Source organism: Falco naumanni, chromosome 1 (genome assembly GCF_017639655.2).
Source record: "Falco naumanni isolate bFalNau1 chromosome 1, bFalNau1.pat, whole genome shotgun sequence".
In the NCBI taxonomy this organism is placed as follows: domain Eukaryota; kingdom Metazoa; phylum Chordata; class Aves; order Falconiformes; family Falconidae; genus Falco; species Falco naumanni.
The window spans coordinates 17,425,225-17,444,503 of record NC_054054.1 but is presented as its reverse complement, the minus strand read 5'-3'; the positions used below and the strand labels follow the sequence as shown (position 1 = coordinate 17,444,503).

General features: G+C 42.7%; 1 protein-coding gene across 1 annotated transcript; it reads right to left on the bottom strand.

The window, feature by feature from the left end:
- Window positions 1–590: 590 nt before the first annotated feature.
- ABCG2 (ATP binding cassette subfamily G member 2 (Junior blood group)) lies at window positions 591–17,644 on the bottom strand. Its single transcript, XM_040582323.1, has 15 exons — window positions 17,365–17,644; window positions 15,415–15,474; window positions 14,826–14,940; window positions 13,508–13,660; window positions 12,932–13,089; window positions 12,000–12,151; window positions 11,452–11,556; window positions 9,697–9,932; window positions 7,168–7,250; window positions 5,959–6,048; window positions 5,208–5,332; window positions 3,925–4,079; window positions 2,866–3,009; window positions 2,126–2,223; window positions 591–1,074 (listed from the first exon to the last, which is right to left on the bottom strand). The coding sequence occupies exons 1-15, from the start codon at window positions 17,568–17,570 to the stop codon at window positions 897–899; spliced, it is 2,058 nt and encodes a 685-aa protein (XP_040438257.1). The 5' UTR covers window positions 17,571–17,644; the 3' UTR covers window positions 591–896.
- Between the last annotated feature and the right edge of the window lie 1,635 nt (window positions 17,645–19,279).

Genomic DNA, 19,279 nt, shown 5'->3' with positions numbered 1-19,279 from the left:
GATCCTTGTTGGAACTGCTGCTGCATCTGTGCCAAGTGGAAGGAGATGAACTACCATGGCCTGGGGGGAAAAGCTGCCCTGCCAGGAAAGGGTTACTGCAGCCTACAGACCCTTACAGATGTGGTAGCTGGTGGTTGGTGGCTGTACACCTGAAACTGGTCACCATAAAAAAAAACAAAACAACAAACAAACAACAGCTTAAAAACTCACAGCAGCAGCAAGAGCAGGACAGTGAAGATGACTTGCCATTACACAGAGAAAATGCACGTTTTGATACAAGGGTTATGCAAACTGGCTGCGTAAGAAAGCACACAGTCACTTTTACTTAAAAAGTAGTATTTCTACCACTTGAGCTTGGTAAGAAAAAAACTTTCAGCATTAATCAAGTACACTCTAGAGCAGTAACGATTCCTAAATAGAAGAGGGCATGAGATGTGCACAGGGATGGAGAGGATGGTTTTGTTACTGTCTCACACAGACTGTGACCACGTTAGCAGTTGGGACTGCATTGGTGTCCTGATAACCATCACTTTGGACTGAATTACTTGCCATCAAATGTAAGTGTTAATTAAAGTATGGAACCATTTTTTTGGGAGGGGTTAAGCTGTTTAACAATGAAACTAATATTTAACTAATTCATAGCTAGCACATGCAGAAAGAATGAGTAGTCTCTTGAAGAAATAAATAGTTGCATACTTCTTATGGCAAAGAGAGCTGAGGCATGCTATTCATTTCAGCAAAGTGCATTAATACTATTTAATATACAAGAATGGCATTCACATTGTTGACTTGTGCAATCAAAAGTACAAAGGAAGGTCTCAAAAAAGAGTAAAGTCAATTGCACAGATGGTTTATCAAACTACTGAACAGTAGGAAATGCATTTTTCATTTTGGCTTTAAGAGAACTTCTTCATGAAGTGCAGTTTCAGGTATGCAATGGTAAGGAATATTACTGTCATGCAGGCAAGAGCCAGGTGGTTCTGCCACAGGCCCCAGCTACTCGCATCAATTCCTTGATTTTTCAGATATTCATCTCCAGTACACAACCTATGGATAAATACACATGCATATAAGCTTTGTCAGTCTGAAGTATCTAGGAAGATCCCTAGAAGTTGTAGTGTGATTTCACGTCTATAGTAAGCCAGGCAAACACCAGCTGTATGTTACTATTTTATTTTCTGTTTGTAAATGTTTCTTGTAGCTACAATCAGTTTCCTGGAGGAAGCTGAAATGGGTTTTGTGAGGCTGTATAATTGTAGTTTGTGTGTCTGTGTTTCAGTAAATGCAGTTTAAAGAAAATGGGAGGCATAATACCAGATATTTCTAGTGTTATAAATACTAAACATGACAATAAGTAGAATAAATAGAATGTTCTCTGCAGACAGAATGCAAAAACCCAGTCAAAACTTACTTTTCCATAGAAAAACTCACAGATTCTGCTGGTCTTCAGTGGGTATCTCACAAACAGATTAATTACTGGTGGTGGTATTATCATGGTTTAACCCCAGCTGGCAAATAAGTACCATGCAGCTGCTTGCTCATTCCCCACCCCTCCCTCCAGAGGGATGGGGGGGAGAATTGGGAAACAGGTAAAACTTGTGGGTTGAGATAAGAACAATTTGATAATTGAAATAACATAAAATAACAAGAACAACAATTACAATGAAAAGGAGGGAGAAGGGGAGAGGAACAAAATCCAAAGGGAGGGAAGAAAAGAAAGCAAGTGATGGACTATACAGTTTCTCCTCACCCACAGACTGATGCCCAGCCAGTCCCCAAGCAGTGGTGGGCAGGCCCCAGCCAGCTCCCCGCAGTTTATACACTCGGCATGATGTTCCATGGCCTGGAATACCCCTTTGGCTAGTTCGGGCCAGCTGTCCTGGCTGTGCCCCCTCCCAGTTTCTTGTGCCCCTCCAGCCTTCTCGCTGGCGGGGCCTGAGAAACTGAAAAGTCCTTGACTTAGTATCAACACTACTTAGCAGTGGCTAAAAACATCAGTGTGTTAGCAACATCATTCTCACATCAAATCCGAAACACAGCACTCCACCAGCTGCTATGAAGAAAATGAACTCTATCCCTGCTGAAACCAGGACAGGGATTTATTTTAATATACCAAAATACTTACGACTGGTTTATCTGTTGATAGTTGTAATTGCCGATTAGGTTTGTGTTGTTAGTGATGTTGCAAAAGTTCAGGCCAGCCAATTCATTGATTTGTAAAGCCTTTTCAAATAAAAGAAACAATGACAACAGAAATTAGTAGGTAAACCAAAGATACATGAACAAGAGGAGATATAATTACATTCAAATTTATTCTAAAAACATGATGGTATCACTGTTTATTATGTTGGCCAAATCCCCATTTTTTTTTAACTGAGCAGCACAGTTCTTTTTCTTGTAAGAGAAGAATGTGTGCAGTCCACACCGTGTAATGCATGTGTGGTGCATCACCAGCCTTTAACACCTCCCCCAACTAGACTACTTCTGCATAGACATGTTAAAACCCAAATTTCTCTGTGAAACATCGCCCTGACTTAAATTAGCAAAAATTAGGAGAAAAGTTTTAGCTTGACAAGTTTTTGTTTGAATGATGGAAAAAAGAATTGTCTTTTAGGGATAACATTGTTCTTTACTCTGTATCGTTTTTGTCCAGCTGCATTCCAACGGATGTAGTTATTTAGTGTCACTCATATTTGGTGTTTCCAGGTTACAGAAATGAGCACTTCTAAGCAGCAGTGGGTGCCGGTTGATGAGAAGCCTTTCTTGTTCCAAGATACTGCACTACATTCTGAGGTTGCCGAATTTAATTAGCTTACCTTTTTTTGCCTATTAGCCCATAATGTTTTCTTTATCATGAGTAAAGACATCCTTTCTAGCAAATCTTTTCCAAGTCTGCACGCAGGAAAACACAACACTTACTGTCATTCCGTATTGAGGGATGCTAAAGTATTTGAGCCAGGAGAGCCAAGACACGATGCTTGTGAGATTGACCAGCAACCCAGAGAAAATCTAGAAGCAAGGATTACAAAAAAGCCCCAACAACAACAATTACAAATTACATGCTGTTACCATGTGTTCTTTAGCTCTTGACTCTGCTTCTTCAGATTAAAACGAGTGGGAAGGCATTTCTAGAGGAAGAAACTCTTTCAGTAGAGGAACGGGGGAGAGGTAAGGAGTCATTTGTTACCCAGCTTTGGGCCATAACCCCATGTGGTCCCAAAATGAGTAACTAGGAATGCTTTAAATCTGCATTAAACAGATAAAATTTAAACATGCATTAAACCTGGATGCTTCCCATCTGTGGGTCCCACATGAACTGTCTGCTGTTGCTGGGGTGTGTGGAGCTGCAGGAGGTGTGCACTCAGTTTTGCTTGTGTGCCCCAAGTCTGAGGCAACGTGGGTTTGGCTGTAAGTTCAGCGCTGCCTCATTGTTTATGGTGCCTTCCTTCCAGCCATATCTCTTTGTGTGTTGCCTGTTGCTAACATGCCCGATGGCTGGCTCTGCAGCTGAGGAGGGCAACTACGGTCATGGCCTCAGAGAGCAGGAGGCTGCAGGTCATGTCCTCAGGCAGCCAAATTTGTCTTTGGCAAAGCTAAAGGAGAGTGAACAAGATGTAGCTCTAGGCTGTATTTCTGCTTTCCAGGCAGTAGGCTGGCTGCCAGAGCCACAGAGAAGGGGGCAGAGGAACCACCATCCCTCCCCCTCACACCCAGCCCTCTGGTCCTTGTAAGTTAAAAGGACAAATCAGAATATTCAAGCCCAGAATATCAGAATATTCAAATTGGACAAATCAGGATGTTAGACATGCTTGACCCCACAGTCTTTTTGCAGAATTCAGCTGAACTCTGTGCTGTAGGGTTTCTAGATCTCAGCATTTCTAGGATTTCAGGATTCAGTCTAGAAAACTGAATAATGCTACTCACAATCATAAAAACAAATGTGATAGTCATGAGCAGGTTTGCTACAGCGACCACGCTCTGTCCTGCTGCAATGGCTAGCGCCATAGAAGTGGCTGTGTAGGACACCATCATAAGGGTAAACATCATTGTAAAGAAGGCTTCTACTGTTGGTTTCAAACCTTAAAGATCAGAACAAGAAGGGTTTCAGTATGATCCTTGCACAGCTCTACCCTAACCTGAACGCTATCCTGACTTACGTAGTGGATCCTGCCTACCGAGCACCTTTTGTCTGACAGCATAGGCTACATCACTGAGACGCAAGCCTGCAGTGAGGCTTGTGACAGCCCCTATGTCTATGCCCTGTCAGCAGAGGTGAGGATGAATAAGTAGTCTGCCTGTAACCACCGTAACACTGGAGATATCAGAATGGGTATAAGTTACAGTACTGTACTCCCCACAGTCCAAGGTGAAGGCTTCACGTTGTCTATCAAAAGAGAAATCTCTCATGCACTTGCAGTAGTTGTACATTTCACTTGCTGGCAGCAGAGAGCTCTCCTAATGGACTTAGTGGCCTTTTGGTGGCTATGGATTTGGTAGCAAGGTTTGTCTTGCTCCAGTCTCCCAATCTGAGAGCCTCTTGCTGATGCAGCCTTGTTTCCTACCCCTTAGGGAAAAAATCTCAGACCAAAGCAAACCGTGATTATTTTTAAATTTTGCTTGCACCTTCAAGCTTGTGGGATATCCCAAAAAGATGGAGTGATCTGAAACCTTACCCTAAGAAAATGGTCTGCCCCGGGACACATTTTAGGGATAACATTTGAAGGTGTTCTAGGGTAGTAAAATTTGGTGCCAGCAGTTTTCAAATTCTGCTCACTAACCAGAAGGCATTTCACCAAAAAGAACAGGCTGATATTAATTTACACAATATTAAGTTCTCAAAACAAAACTTTTTCTTTGATGAGTGTTCTTGCAAGATGGAAAAATTGTCTTGTTAAAGTCACCAGAAGCTAAGATGGCCATACATGAAAAGGAATAAATCACACCTATGCAGTAATGATTATGACACACTTCCTTCTGGGGACAGTGGAGATCAGACATCACAGATCCTGGCACGAATGCTTAAATCTTTGAAAGTGTGTCTTTTCAGTAAACAGCATGGTGTGCTAAAAGCACGCACAGTAACCACCGCCTGCTAATAATAATAGTCCTTCAGCCTATATAAATATAGCTGTATACATGCACATCTATATGCACATGCCTTGTTGATTTATTCAGGTTGTAATGGGGCTGTAGGAGACCATACTTGCCTAACATGAAGTAAATTATGCAGGTGAAGATGATGCTTGGTAGAGTCCTCATGGGTATTAAATCAGCCAGTAGCTTTGAGATGAAATACACAGATGTTCTGTAGTACCCACTGATATATTCATGTCTGGAACAAAGAAACGTGAACGGCATATTACAAATTTAATCACTTAAAAACAGTAAGATTATTTTCAGCTGGAGGCAAACAAATTTTAGCTCAAACTGGGTAAAAAAGAATTCTTCCGTGGTTAGGTTGTAATGCAATGTCCAGTCAGCCACATACTATAGTAACGGTGCCATCTTCATATGCAAATGAATATGGATACTTGTGCACATAATTTTTAGTAAACATATGAGTCATATCATCAAAACAGAGAGCAAGGGTACAACTTAAATAATTTGCCTTTTCTGTACAGCTTTAAAGCTTTAAAGAATCCAGTTAGATAGTATTTACTGTCCTCACTAGCAAGTCACAAGCTTATTAATCAATACCTAAATTGAGTATTCAGGGGTTTTTTACTACATAAGTTAATAATTTTCAACCCTGAGCCGTCTGCAGTTGTAAGCACCATTTTGGGGATTCGTAGACAATTTACTAACAGACTAAAATAGTACTTTTGCAATGAGGACTAACAATGAAGTAACTTGAAAACTCTGTGGTAGGTACATTTAAATGACAATTAGGTGCAGCAGGGCAAACAAACAAACTCTCTAACAGCAGTCCCTGACAACCTTTTTGTATGTTTTACTTACATAAATATCTTCTTTTCCACTACAAAGAGTTCAATAGCTGAGATGCTGCTGAAACACTGGTTGGTGGTCAGAAAGAACATTGCACCCACTCTACAAAAAGCAAACCAGCAAGCTGTTATTAAAAATGTGATATAAATGTAGTTTCCACTGCAGCATACATAAATCTAACTTTAATGCCTGGAGCTGGGCAGTATGTGACCTCCCATCCCAAGTTCCACAGGAAAAGGCTTGGCTACAAGTCTGACTCCGTAACAAGCCTGAAGCAGATGTGGTACAGGCAGTATTTGTTATTTGCATGCAAGAATAGTATGTTCCCTGATGCAAAGGACAGAAAATGAACAGATTTTTCCTTATTTTTTCTAATGTAGTTTCCTGACAAGTTGAAAATTCTTATTCTGTGAGGCATGTTTCTGATGCAAACTATGAGGAGCTGAATAAGCAATGTAAGAAGTTGTTTTCACCTTTTCCACTAAAATTTAAGGCTTTGACTTCACACTTTCATAGCCAGTTTAAAACTGGGCCATTTTTAAGTAAAAGGTATGAAACGTTTCAAGACTAAGAACCCAGAGCTTTCTTAGTTGCATGACTCAGGTCATGTACATACGGCTGTCAGAATGATACATAGACAAGGATAATTTTTAAAATCTAGCTTTAGATGCACCTTCTGACTTACTGTTGGTAACTTCAAGTGTGTATGTAGAAGCAGTTGCAAGATCAAAGCTTTAGTTCCCCAGGTTTATGTAGCCAAGTGTGTACATTTTAATCTTTAATCTTTTTATCTTGGGGAAGTCTTTGCAGAAAAGAAGTTAAAAAGCTGCCATGCTGAATTAAGCCTTTTTAATGTGATGTCTGCTGTTCAGCATTTTCAGCAACCTGACTGGCACTGAAAAATGTCATCCTACAGTAGTAGTGTTACTCACTTCATTTAGACTGCTTGTCTAGGTTACAGCATGGCAGGGCAGAGCTGCATCCCCCTCTCAGTTCTGCAGGGACTTTCCTAGAGGCAGAAGAACATCCTCGCTCTGAAGTCACTAACATAGGTTTGGCCTTACCCACTGATGTGAGGAAAAGCGCTGGCTTTAAAGAGGTGGATATATTTCCTAACGAGCTTGCGGGTTCCTTCTCAGCCTCCAAGCTGTTCATCACCCTACCGCAGCAACAAGGGATCTGTATCAAATTTTTTGGTATCCATTACCTAAACTGACTAACCTGTTTTGTAGTCCAGCAGAGTCTTCTTTAAGTCCAAAGAAAATGGCACCTACAACCAGTCCCAGGAAGGCTGTAACACACAGCTAAATGTAAAAGAAGAGGAGAAGTATTATTCTTACTGCTTTCAAAGCTTCAATAGGTTTTTTAAATATGTAGCAGGTGAGTGTAGATTGACAGGAAGCATTTTCATAAAGGAGAACAGCTATCCAGGCTGAGAAGGGAGTCGATGGGCCGGTTAGCAACCTGCAGCACAGCAATACTTTGATTCTTGTGCCACAGTATCCTTCAAGAGGCGTCTGTGAGACACAGCAGGTCCCCAGAGCCACCTGCCCTCGGCAGCGGCCAGTCGCTGCTGCCTCATGTAGGCATGGCACTGGGGTGGCTAGAATGGAGGGACAGTACAGGAGCTTCAGCTGCTGTTCACTGTTCAGTGGGGGCACTGGCAAGAGGCACACTTTTGCAGCAGTGTCACAGCTTTTCCCAGACCTTCAGCCTGGCCAGATCTATGACTGGAGGGAACTGTTCTGGCAGTGCCGGGAAGGTGCTGGCACCAGTAATAGGAGAAGGATGATAGCAGGGGCTTGGTGGGGCAGGTTGGAAAGAGGCAACAAAACCTTTCCCCAGAGGAACCCCAGCATCATGTGCACCTCAGCCAAGCTCCTTCCCCCCACCACTATTTCAACCATGCTTGGATATCATGAGTAAGTTAACTGATGATGTATTGCAACATCATTCCTCTCTCCTTAATGATACCCTCCTCCGTTCATCCTCCTGGAGACAGGATCTCCATCTGCTGTCAGTGACAAGGGTCAGCTCTAGGGCAGACCGCAGCTCTTCAGTGCAGCACTTCTGCAGGGGTTTCTCTGGTGCCATCTCAATGCTATTTTATTTATATTTATTTATAACCAAAAGCAGTCTTTCCTGACTGCCAGGTTGGGGTTGACAGTTTATTTTCATGCTTCACAGTCTATCACACATTTTATTTATGGGATTCTTTTTAACATGAGTGAGATACTACCATCGGGCTATAGGTGTACTGAGATTTGCAGTCTGTAACACAATTTAAAAAGCAAAGATACCATCTGTCCCAAGGATATAATTTAAAAGACTGAAATGTGAACATCACACTTTTTTAATGCTAAATGCAGATGACAAAAATCTCAGCAAAACTGATGGTGTCAGGCAGTTCTGTCATTTTTAAGTGTGGGCAATGCATGAATTGTAATACCATAAACACCTTGATCCACGGTACCCTATCGCTAAGGTCCTGCCAAAAGGAGCAAATGTCAGGGATAATTCAGCTCCTAAGCCAATTGCAGTGGAAACCAGGGATCATATCAAGACCAATTTGGAGCAGATTAATGAAAAAAGCCTTAATGAGCCGTGTACCCCTAAAAGAATGCTTGTAAAATCCACCCCTAATGAGGGTGGGGAGATAGAAAAGATTGTGAGAAACAAGTCAGGACCATTAACCTTGGGGTATTACGAGATCCTTGGGACTCTAATTCTTGTCACAAGGTCAAGCTTTTACAAAGCAATTATTAAGGATCTCTGCAGTATCAACATACAGACACACACACACACATACTCAAAGAATTTTAACATCGGGGATTCTGGACTCATTTCCCCTCCACACTGGCCATTTGTTCACTCTTATATTAACCATGGTGAAGATAATTTATACCCCTGGCTCTAGACCAGGTTTTCTATTGCCTCCTCTAGAACTGCTGAGAATTGCAGTGGGAGTTTTGGTGGTGCTGGGACAGCAGAGTTTGGCCTGTGAATTAGGGGATTCCTGAGGATTAGTCATTCTGCAGAGGTCAGCCAGGCATTCTTTATTTTTGAAGGCAATGTACAGCTTTGAAGAAATCAACAACTTTGGCGTTGATTCTTCTGAAAAAGCAGCCCTAACAAGGCCAGTCATGTAGAACATGCTCATCTTTTGTGGCAGGTGTTAGACCCTATTGGGGCCTTCATCACACCTCCGGAAGACATCATCACCATTATGAACAATCAAGTGACCAAATGACACACACATTCCGAGACTGTGAAAATATTTTTACACTTGAGCCAACTGCCAGCATTTCATTGTGTGCTGAAGTTTAATTAAGTATGCAAATGTAGTCTGTTAATTTTCCCTAGTAGGGAAGAAGATTTGAGGCCAAACCCTACAGCCAAGCCTGGACAATTAAAGCCAAATCTGAAGAATGTTCTTGAGCAAATGTGTGAAACTACTCGGGAGGTAATCTGCTCCTGGCCAGGAGCAGCGGAATACCTTGCCGGAAAAGATCTTGCCTCCCAAAGTCTTTCAGTAGTCCAAAAGTAATTGCTGAACTGTCCCTCATGCTGCTCATTTGGGAGCATTCAGGACACCTTCTAGTGAATCAGATTTCTAGACCCCAAACACTTTTTTCACATGCTTACTGCAGTCAAAATATCAAGAGACAAAATCATCCCAATGACTTATCTAATACAGGAGTGAAATAAATTCGACATACACCACAAAAGGATAGATACAAATAACGTCACCTGAGCTATGGAAGCTTGAGGGTTTCCTACCAGATTTTTGAATGTGCGCTTGGACACCCATTTCAGCTGATGAAGGAAGGAATTGGCGTACGTGATTTGTCGGAAAACTGCTTTTGTTTTCTTTCTATTTCCCAAAGAAATATTTTCCAATACTGCTTTTGTTTCTTGGTAGCAGGCAGAGTTGGAATATTTTTCTGCTAACTTCTCAGCCAAGGTTTTATCATATTCAGTGCATTCTTCAGTGCTCTCTGCTGAAGAGATTAAAAAGAAATACAACCATTTCTGCAACGGATGAGAAGACTGTTTAGGAGTTAAGCCAAGGAGAGTTATGTTTGGGGTGGGAGAGTTACTAACAAACCAGAAGAATTAGTACAAACATTTAGTTCCAGTGATTCATTGCACTCAGTCCTGTAGCATGTAATTCAAAAGAGTCAGTTATAAATAAGACCAAACCTCTGTGTTTGTCTTTGCAACCTGACCCGCAGGCAGCAGCTTCACAGCAGACTGACTAGGTAAACCCTTGTCTGCCAGTGAAGTTTCAAACTGGTGGGAATCTGACTTCTAATCAAAAAGCCATTTTTCCCCCCCCCTAGGTTTCTGTAGGTGATCTGTTTTGCAGATCTGGTGAGATAATCCTAGGCCTCCCAGACTTTTAGATCCAGGTAATCCTGCACATGTCTGCTTCAACCAAACTTTTGAACCCGTCATAAATTTCTAGCAGGAGTTCCTTTTTTTCTCTCTCAACTGTAGTCCAGTGTGTGCTTTTCCAATGACAAATACAATGTGTGTTGCCAGCTATAATATTATTCAGGCCCTGAACACAGTTGGCATTTCTGTAAAATGCTGGTTGCTTTTTTGGTAAAGATACAGTGAAACTTTAGCATATTCATTTCTTCATTTCCCTTTTCATTCATGTGAGAAGAGAGCGTGCCGTTCATTAGTAGCAACAGACAGGATGAAAAAGCATGCTACTGAACGTAGGTGAGATTTGATTTGTTAGTTTGGGGATAATTTCTGCCTTACCACAACTTCAGGGAAGCATCAGGAAAACACTGATCCCCTATCTCTACCCCTTCCTCCCGCACTACTCTGAGAAAGGAAAACAGTAATTTTATAACAGATAAACCATTCCATTAGGTAAAAAATACAGGTCATAACTGCATCGAATTATGTCCCTAACTGGAACAATGTCCTGCTTTAGCATCTCTGCTTACACAAGACTTCAGTTGGTTTGCCTCAAAGATGAAAGAAGCTCTTTCTCTGTGCTGAGAGGTAACAAAATAGTTTCTTATATTCCCAAACATTATAACTTCAACACAGGAAAATATTATTTCACCTGTAACATCTTGTGATTTTAGTGTGACACAAAAGTATGCAGGTCCATTTATGTAGAAATGGAAAGCAATGATAAATTGCTAAATACCCATTTATGAGAGGCAAACTATTCTTGCATAGACAGGAATATTTAATATAGTAGGGCTATAGGTGAATCTGGTACTTATTTCAGGTTATGCAAATAATTTTCCATGTTTAAACTAAAAGGATTTAGGAATGGTGTGATTTTGGGGTTCTTTTCCCCTCTAAAGCAACATGGATCAGCAGTGCCTAATACTCGCATACATACAAATAACCATACGCTTGCACAACACAGTTATTGGTTGTTTGACACCTGTGAGTAATTTTTCTGTGTTGTGCTGGACACCTTCTGGCAAGATAACATGTTATGGTCATTTCACTCACCTCTGCTTTTCATACCTGTGTTAATTTCATTGGTCTTGCTCATTGCCACCGCAGTGGAGTCTCCATTAATGACGTCCAGGAAAAAGTCAGCAGGGTTGTTGTATGGCTCACACTCATAGCCTGCAGTGACAGCATTACAAGCCCTAAGTGATGGTTGTGTGACTGGCAGACGGCCGTCATGAGCACAGCCACGCCATTGTGCCCATTGAGCACCCTGCACCATAAGCATTGCGGGCTTCACAAGGTCCGTGCATACCCAAGAGCTGAACAGCACTGCCAAACAGCTCTGTCAGCGAAAGCAAGGTGATAGCTGGTGATGTGCCCTTCTCAACCCTAGCCTGAGCTTTGTCTCCTTAAGATGCACCCAGGAACAGTCAGCTAGAGGTCAGCCCTCTCATCCAAACCCACATATGGGTCCAGAGGTGGAACACCAAGAGAAAAGCTTAGTCTGTTAAAATAATGCTCACAGTGTCACATTCTGATCAAGTGCTTTTGGCATTGTATTCAGGTTAGGGTGAGCTAGAGATGCTGCTGTAGTCGGCCCCGCTGTGGGCTGTGCTCACCGATAGACTGGAAGTACTCGATGGCATGCTGAGCAGGCCCGTGGTACAGCACCCTTCCCGCAGCCAGCAGCATTAGGTTGTCAAACAGGCGGAATATGGAGTACCGAGGCTGGTGGATGGAGAAGATGATTGTTTTCCCTTGTTGTGCCATCCTGCATGTGAAGAACAACAGAGGCGTTAGCTTTGCAAGTCGACTCGGTATTTAGAGAATTTAAAACAAGCATTTAAGAGAATTTGAAAGTTCAGTTAAGCCTTGGTTAAGTTTGATTAACTTGGAGTGCTAGAGAAAGGAGAGGGAAAGGGAAAAGAAAAAGAAAAAAAAAATATTCAGGTCATATTTATAGTGTTTGTGTGAGAAAAGGAAGTTCCCTCTCGCTGGGAAGGTTGTTGGAGGGGAAGGTCCTCAGAAGACTTTGATGCACACAGAAAGCCCTGGAGAGAGGCATTTGAGTTCTCTCTGCTTGTAGTCAACGCAAAATTATGTGAAATTTGTGAACAGCGTGTTGTGCTTGTTTTCCTAAAGATAGGCCTAAGATTTTGTTATGGGGGAAGAGCTAGCTGTGTCCTATCTACCATCCATATTAAAATCAAGCCCCTTACCACACTGCACAACAGAGGTTTCTATCACTTTTCTGGCACAGGCAGGGATGCCAGTAAATGAAGCTGTCTCTGGCAGCCATCATGGACAAATAGCAGCCCTGGCACGCACACACTTCGTGCAAGCTGCTCTGTGTACTGCTGCGAGCAGCTGCTTTGAAGCAAGAGAATGCATACAGCCTTTTTCCTACCCCTTTTGCAGCCTTGGCTCACTGGTAAACAATTACATGTCCGATTTCCCTGTCTGCTCCTTTTAACTGTAATGTAAGTTAGATACAACTGAAATGTGGCAGAATTGAGTGGTGAAAACAGGAGGCTGTTTCCAAGGCCATCACCTTTTCAGTAGCAGTAGAACAGCATTAGCAGTGCTGGCATCGAGTCCTGTAGTTGGCTCATCCAAAAACAAGATGTCAGGATCTGTGATGAGCTCCATCCCAATATTGGTCCTTTTCCGCTCTCCACCGGACACCCCACGAGTGAACTGGGTGCCAACCTGCCACAAAATAAGAAACTTGTCTTGTTTGGCCAGATAACAAATACTTGAGTGAACAACATCCTACAGATGTGGCAGCATTTGGGAGGAGTTGTAAGAAGTTTTGACCCTACTCTCAGATACAGATGTAGATGTTACCTCACACATAGGCTGGTTTGTAACATTATTATTGATTGAGATGTTCTCTTTTTCTCCAACCACAGACTACTTTTCCCCTTCCCCACAGTGTAATAGTATATTGCAGTATCAGTGCAGTCTGTACAGATCCTCATACAGAAGTTTTAATAACTGTTGTATTACTGAAAGTCTGTTTGATTTTACTTTTTTTTTTTATATCTGTCATGCTAAGCCATTTGGTTAATTAAATAAAGCACTTAATATTTGTTCATGATTTAAGGATCATATTTGCATGCCTTACCTTGGAATCTGCCACCTTGCTTAAACCCAACTCCTTGATGATCTGATTCACACGTTCATTTTTTTCCTGTTCCTTCACTGACTTCGGCAAACGGAGTGCTGCTGAGAACTTCAAATTTTCTCTTACAGTCAGGGTTCCCATCACCACATCATCCTTAATTTTTTTTTTTAAAAAAGAAAAGTAGATACTTGATGCTTAGTTAGCAATTTCTGGTTTTGTCCTCTGAGAACTGCATCTACCTGTGTTTTATGTTGTCCTTCCATGCAGAGGGACAGTAGCAACTGCCAGAACATGTGGTAAGGCACATCTTCAGTGCCTGTGTCAGCAGAGAGTTGATCTCATGCACGTAATTATATTTACCTTTATTCATAAAGCAACAAAATATAGGCACATCCTCCATCATGCATGATACCAAAAATGCATAAATAGCAACATATTCAAAGCTATCACTCACGTATTCTTACCTTATTCAGTTTTTTGGAAGTGTTGAGTGAGATACTGAAGGGCTAAAGGGACCTAAGGAGCAGCTATAGCTCAGGTCACTATCACTGTGCATTTGTTAATGCAGTCTCAGCTCACCGCCGATAAGAGCAGGCAGAAGAGAAGGAGGGAAAAGAGAGGTTAGGTCCGTGTGGGAAAGGGCAAACGTTTTCCAAGCTTTTTTCAGCAAAAGAGGAAGGAGAGTAGGTTTTTCAGATATTGGTTGTTTGCCTCTTTCAAAAGAAATCTGTCAGATGTAGCAAGTTGAGAGAGTTATGTGTTTTAAGACACTACCTTTTCTGTAACGTGCTGACTGCGCTTTTATAAGGGTTTTTCATAACTGCACTTCTTCAGGTCTCAATAAACTGCAAGCATGCTGCTCAGCATGGGTAGTGGCAAGGGGAAAGATATGAAGAGAGGGATGCATTTTCCCTTTTGTCTCTACATGTCTTTCTCCCTAACCCACCCTGGCAGGAAAAAGGTTCTCTCAGAACACAACTAGTGACATTGTCTCTGGGCAAGCGGAGGTGCAAGCTGTGTATCACCAGAAAGCACCGTACTTGGAAAATACTCTATGTGTATTGGTAGCCTACGGCTGTTTCCCCAAGTGGGGAACAAGGAGGGATCCAAAGTGCCTGCTCCCACCAACTGTAGAGCATTAAGAGGCTCAGATACAAAGCAGAGACTCTTTCCCAGCGAGAGTGGATGTGTGGAGAGTTGCTACTGCATCAGCCTTGGTTCTTGGATCAAAGCAAGGTACTTGCAACACGGCAGCAACTTCTTACAACTGCAGTCAGAAGGGGACAATAAAATCCATAGAGTGATAAAAATTACCTACCTGTACTACATATCCAGAGGTACATTTAAAGTTGGCAGGCTGAGGAGCTCCATTGATCAAAATGTCACCGGAAAGCCCACGGGGATCCTTCCTTGCAGCCAAAATGTCAAGCAGACTAGGAGAAAAGTTGGTTACTTTGTCAGATGAGCATGCAGGAGGTAAGGTCTCTGAACCACAAACCCAGTTCATGGAACGAACACCTACATGAAACCACCTCATGTTAAACATTTGCAGTTTAGAAACCCCCCAGCAACTTTCAAGGGCTGTGTTTCTTTTGTCCTGGTCTCCTAAGGAAGCGAGATCTGTGCAATTTCATAGGGCATTTATGTCCATTCATTCAATAATTTAACCTAGAATGATACATAAACATCATGTATCAGGAAAGTGCAGACTATAATTGAATTACATCTTTGTCATGTAAGCTGATTGTCTTTTTTGAATTCAGGTACTTCTCAGAAACAAGGGAGATTTGCACAGACAGAAATGAAAAAGAAATCTTTCCCTGAAAGTATTATCCCTTACTGCTAAATACGCGCAGGTTCATTTTCTCCTTGGTGTAATTTCTTTGTAGGGCAAAGGGGGCACTTACGAAGATTTGCCACTGCCAGTGGGTCCCAGAATTGCATTCAGCCCTGGTCTCATGATGCCACTGTAAGACAAAATAGGTTTAACAAAATAGATACGGTGTTTTTATCTCTCTTACAGTTTCATCTGGTAGGCTAGTGTACATTAGCTGTAGGGCTACCTTCTGCATCCCATTGATTTTGGAATTAATGAAGCTGCCTGATTGCAAACAATATTTGTGATCAGTCAAACTCCACCTTAATTTTTATTCCTAATTCAAGAAGGACTAATCTATATAATGAAGACAACACAGAAACTGGAGCAAAATATAGCAAAACCTGTATGCGTGCTTTTGCCCCCATGGATCTCTAGAAGGGAGGCACACACTTGCTTTAACCACATTCAGTTCTAAAGGTAGTATTCTCTTAGAAACATTAATGTTCCCTGTGGAAAGACCATACTAGGGATTTCTTTTTCTTACAGAAACTGCCGTTGATAGTATCTCAGTGTCTGGTTTTAAGCCACGGGGGGAAATCCAAAGTCAGATAGAAAAGGTTTTTGAAGTATTTGGGGAAAAGGTGCTATAGAAATGATACGGTATATGGAAATACTGCTGCCTGGGGTTTTTATCTTTTTGCTGGAGCATGTGAAAGCATCGCTGCTATTTTTCTTAACTAGCCCCTAAAACCTGCACTCGACAAGCTTTGGTGTGCACAGGAATAGCATTGCACATACAAATGCTGACCATGTGTTATGATACCAGGTTTACCTTGAACTGCACTCCGGTACAGGTTGTTATCAGCAATCCAGGTATCAGTAATCTGAGGACTTGGCTGTGGGTCTGGCCCAGTACAGCTGTTATTGTGGTCTAATGACATGCAGCCTAGGAGGCTCGGTTTTGCTCTTCCTGATGCATATATTTATTCCTTCAATTTCTTATTGTGGAAATGTATGGTTCCACAGATTAAGAAGCATACACATTATACATACGTTATATGTGATTTTAATATGAAAAAACAATATGTAACAAAACAAATGCAGATGTTGCCTTTTCTACAAGGGAAAAGCATCACATGTGTTAAATGTTGGTCTTCACAAAAGGGGCCTTCTGCTCACACCACTGCAAGTGACCAGCGTCAGCCAATTGAGTTACCATAATGTATGGCTCTTGAGGAAAGTAGGAAAGATTTTAAGAACTCATGTTTGTGAGGTGTGGAAATTGCATGGGCAATGAGCAGGACAGACAGAGCAACACAAAAGGGTGAAAATTTATGGTAGAAATTGGAGTTAGGGAGGCGAAAGTCACAGGTGACTTGCAATGGCATATTGTACGAGTACTTGCCACTTAGCTTAACTACTGAACTATGAATGGGCAAACCTTATGCATAGATTATTGAACAAAGGCTATAACGACGCGAGTCCTTTACAGCAGTAGCACTCAACACGGGGAAAAAAGCAAAGAGAAAACTTTACATCTCTTCAGAGTTAACCTAACCCTCCTTTATATTACCATCTTAAACATTTTATGTCAAAACACCCAAAACTAACCTTCCCAAAGGCCACCATAGTGAAGGAGACGCAACTATTGAGGGCAGGCTGTTGGTACCTCAGCTGAACACCATGGCACAGCGGGAGACTTGCCAGGCAGGGTGAAACGACCGCAGCTGACTCGTGTGCCCCTGTGCTGTAGCCAGGAAGGCTGTTTGTCCCCCCCAGGTCGAGGGGAAATGGCACCCAGCAGCATCACCTGTCACTTGCACAGGCTCAGCGCTAATGACTAAGGACCACTGGGGCCAGCAGGAAGCTTAAGCACAGTCGATAGCAAACACAAAACAACCATACATACATACAATTTTTCTAAATCTTGATCAAATGCTGTATATTGTGCTTAGTGACTCAGTGACATCAGCGGACTCAACTGTCTGGACAGAAACAAAACATAACACGTACTCTGAAGAGATGTTTAGATACCTACTTGACATCTCTCAAGACTTCTTTATCGGTTGTTTTTTGATGACACAGGAACCCAGTCTTCATCTTCACATGGTAGCAGATGTTGTGGAAAGTTAATATGCTTCCTCCCCTGCTGGCTAAGTCTGGAGAAGACTGATTTCTGCTGGGGATGCCATTTGTATTCAAGTCTGACATCTGAATACTTAGGTGTGGCTGGCCTTCTGCCATTTTCCCCTCTATAAATGAAAAAAACAGGAAGGAGAGAGATTTGTAGGTATGGAGAGGTAAGATGTGCCTGTTGGGTTCAGTGTTCAGCACTGGACCTACTTTGAGCCTTGCAGATGTCCATCTATGTCTCCCTCTTTCAGATAGGAAGTTTGGGTCCTGTGGGCACAGACCTTGGGGTGACACAGATCTGATGGGGAGCTGGGTCTGCCACATTGCTTCACACCACAGGCAGTGTTAGGGAGATAGAAGAGTCTCCCTCTATCCTGATGGTCTGTTGTGGCAGGTTGACCTTGGCTGGCCACCAGTTGCCCACCCAGCTGCTCTCTCTGCTGACTCTCTGCTCCAGAGCCTGGAGCACCTCCTCTCCCTCCTTCTTCACTGGCCCTGGTGACTTCAGGGCTGTTTCTCCCACATTTTCTCACTCCTCTCTCACAGATGCTGCGCAGTGTCTTTCACCCTTTCTTAAACAGGTTTTGAGAAAGGCACTACCAGCATTGCTGACATGCTTGGCTTTGGCCAGTGGCAGGTCTGCTGGCATCAGCTGGAGGCAGCTGAGTCTGGCGTGGCGCAGCTGCAGGTCCTTTCTCACAGACACCCCCCCGGCAGCCCCCTGCAGCAGCACCTGGCCAAGGGCACCAACTGCATCTGTTCTCCCAGTACGAGGAAGTAGGTACTTCTCACAGCAGGCACTAGCATGACATTATGCTCTTTCTGGAGGACTGCCCCTGGCAGGGAGGCCTATACATAAACTGCACGTTTGTTGGAAACCACAGGTACAACAAGTGACTCACTAAAAGATCAGCTCAAAAGTACTGAGGTCCAAAAGGACCTGGCCTTCTGCCCAGCCGCTTTGTCAGACTTCTTTTGAGTTTTGACTGCGCTTAGAGTTTGCCCATTAGGTACTCTTTAAAAGGTGTACACTGAAAGTGAAGATACTCCTACCTCTAGGGCTCCTGCACAACCCTAACAAAAGCTGAAAATTGTTAGGTTATTTTTTTAATCAAAACACTTTTGCTAAGGGTATAGGAACATGGGAACTGACACTGCTGCCCAGTAATTATCTTCCTTGGATTTGCTTTCTACGTAAAAACTAGAAGGTTGTTGTGGAATAATTAAAGTTATCTCACCTCCCTTGTCAGCCAGGCTCCAGCCTGTGAGCCATCCACCTGCACTGTTGGGGCATCCCCAGCTGTCCCTTGGGCATGCAGACCTTTGTCCCCTTTGTGCTTCCTAAGTGACACAAGGGTCATTTAGGTTGGAGGTAGGAGCTGTAACCTCTCTTTATATATCGTGTTGACTCATCAGAGCCTAATTACTTTGTCAATAGGGGAAATGTTAGTAATGCAGTAGTTCATGGGAACCAAGAGGTGAGATAAGCAGCTAGGAGCTCTGGGATGATCCCTCCCGCACCTTAACACAGCTATAGTGCTTGCAGCAAGGAACAAGGCAAATAACGAGACTGTTTCAGACATGCTGAATGAATTTGAGAGCAGTTAACAAAAGGACCCTCGCAAAAAAAGCCGTTTAAACTAACACAGTCATATGGTCACATAAAAAACCCAAGTCCTTACCTTGTCAGTTTGCTGAGGTTTCTTGACAGCCAGCTGAACTATCCTTTCTGGCTATCAGTGCAGTGACACTGCTGGAAGCCCTACTCTCAGCAACAGGCCTATCTGCAAGTAAAGGCTGGTTCATCTGTCTCCCCGCGA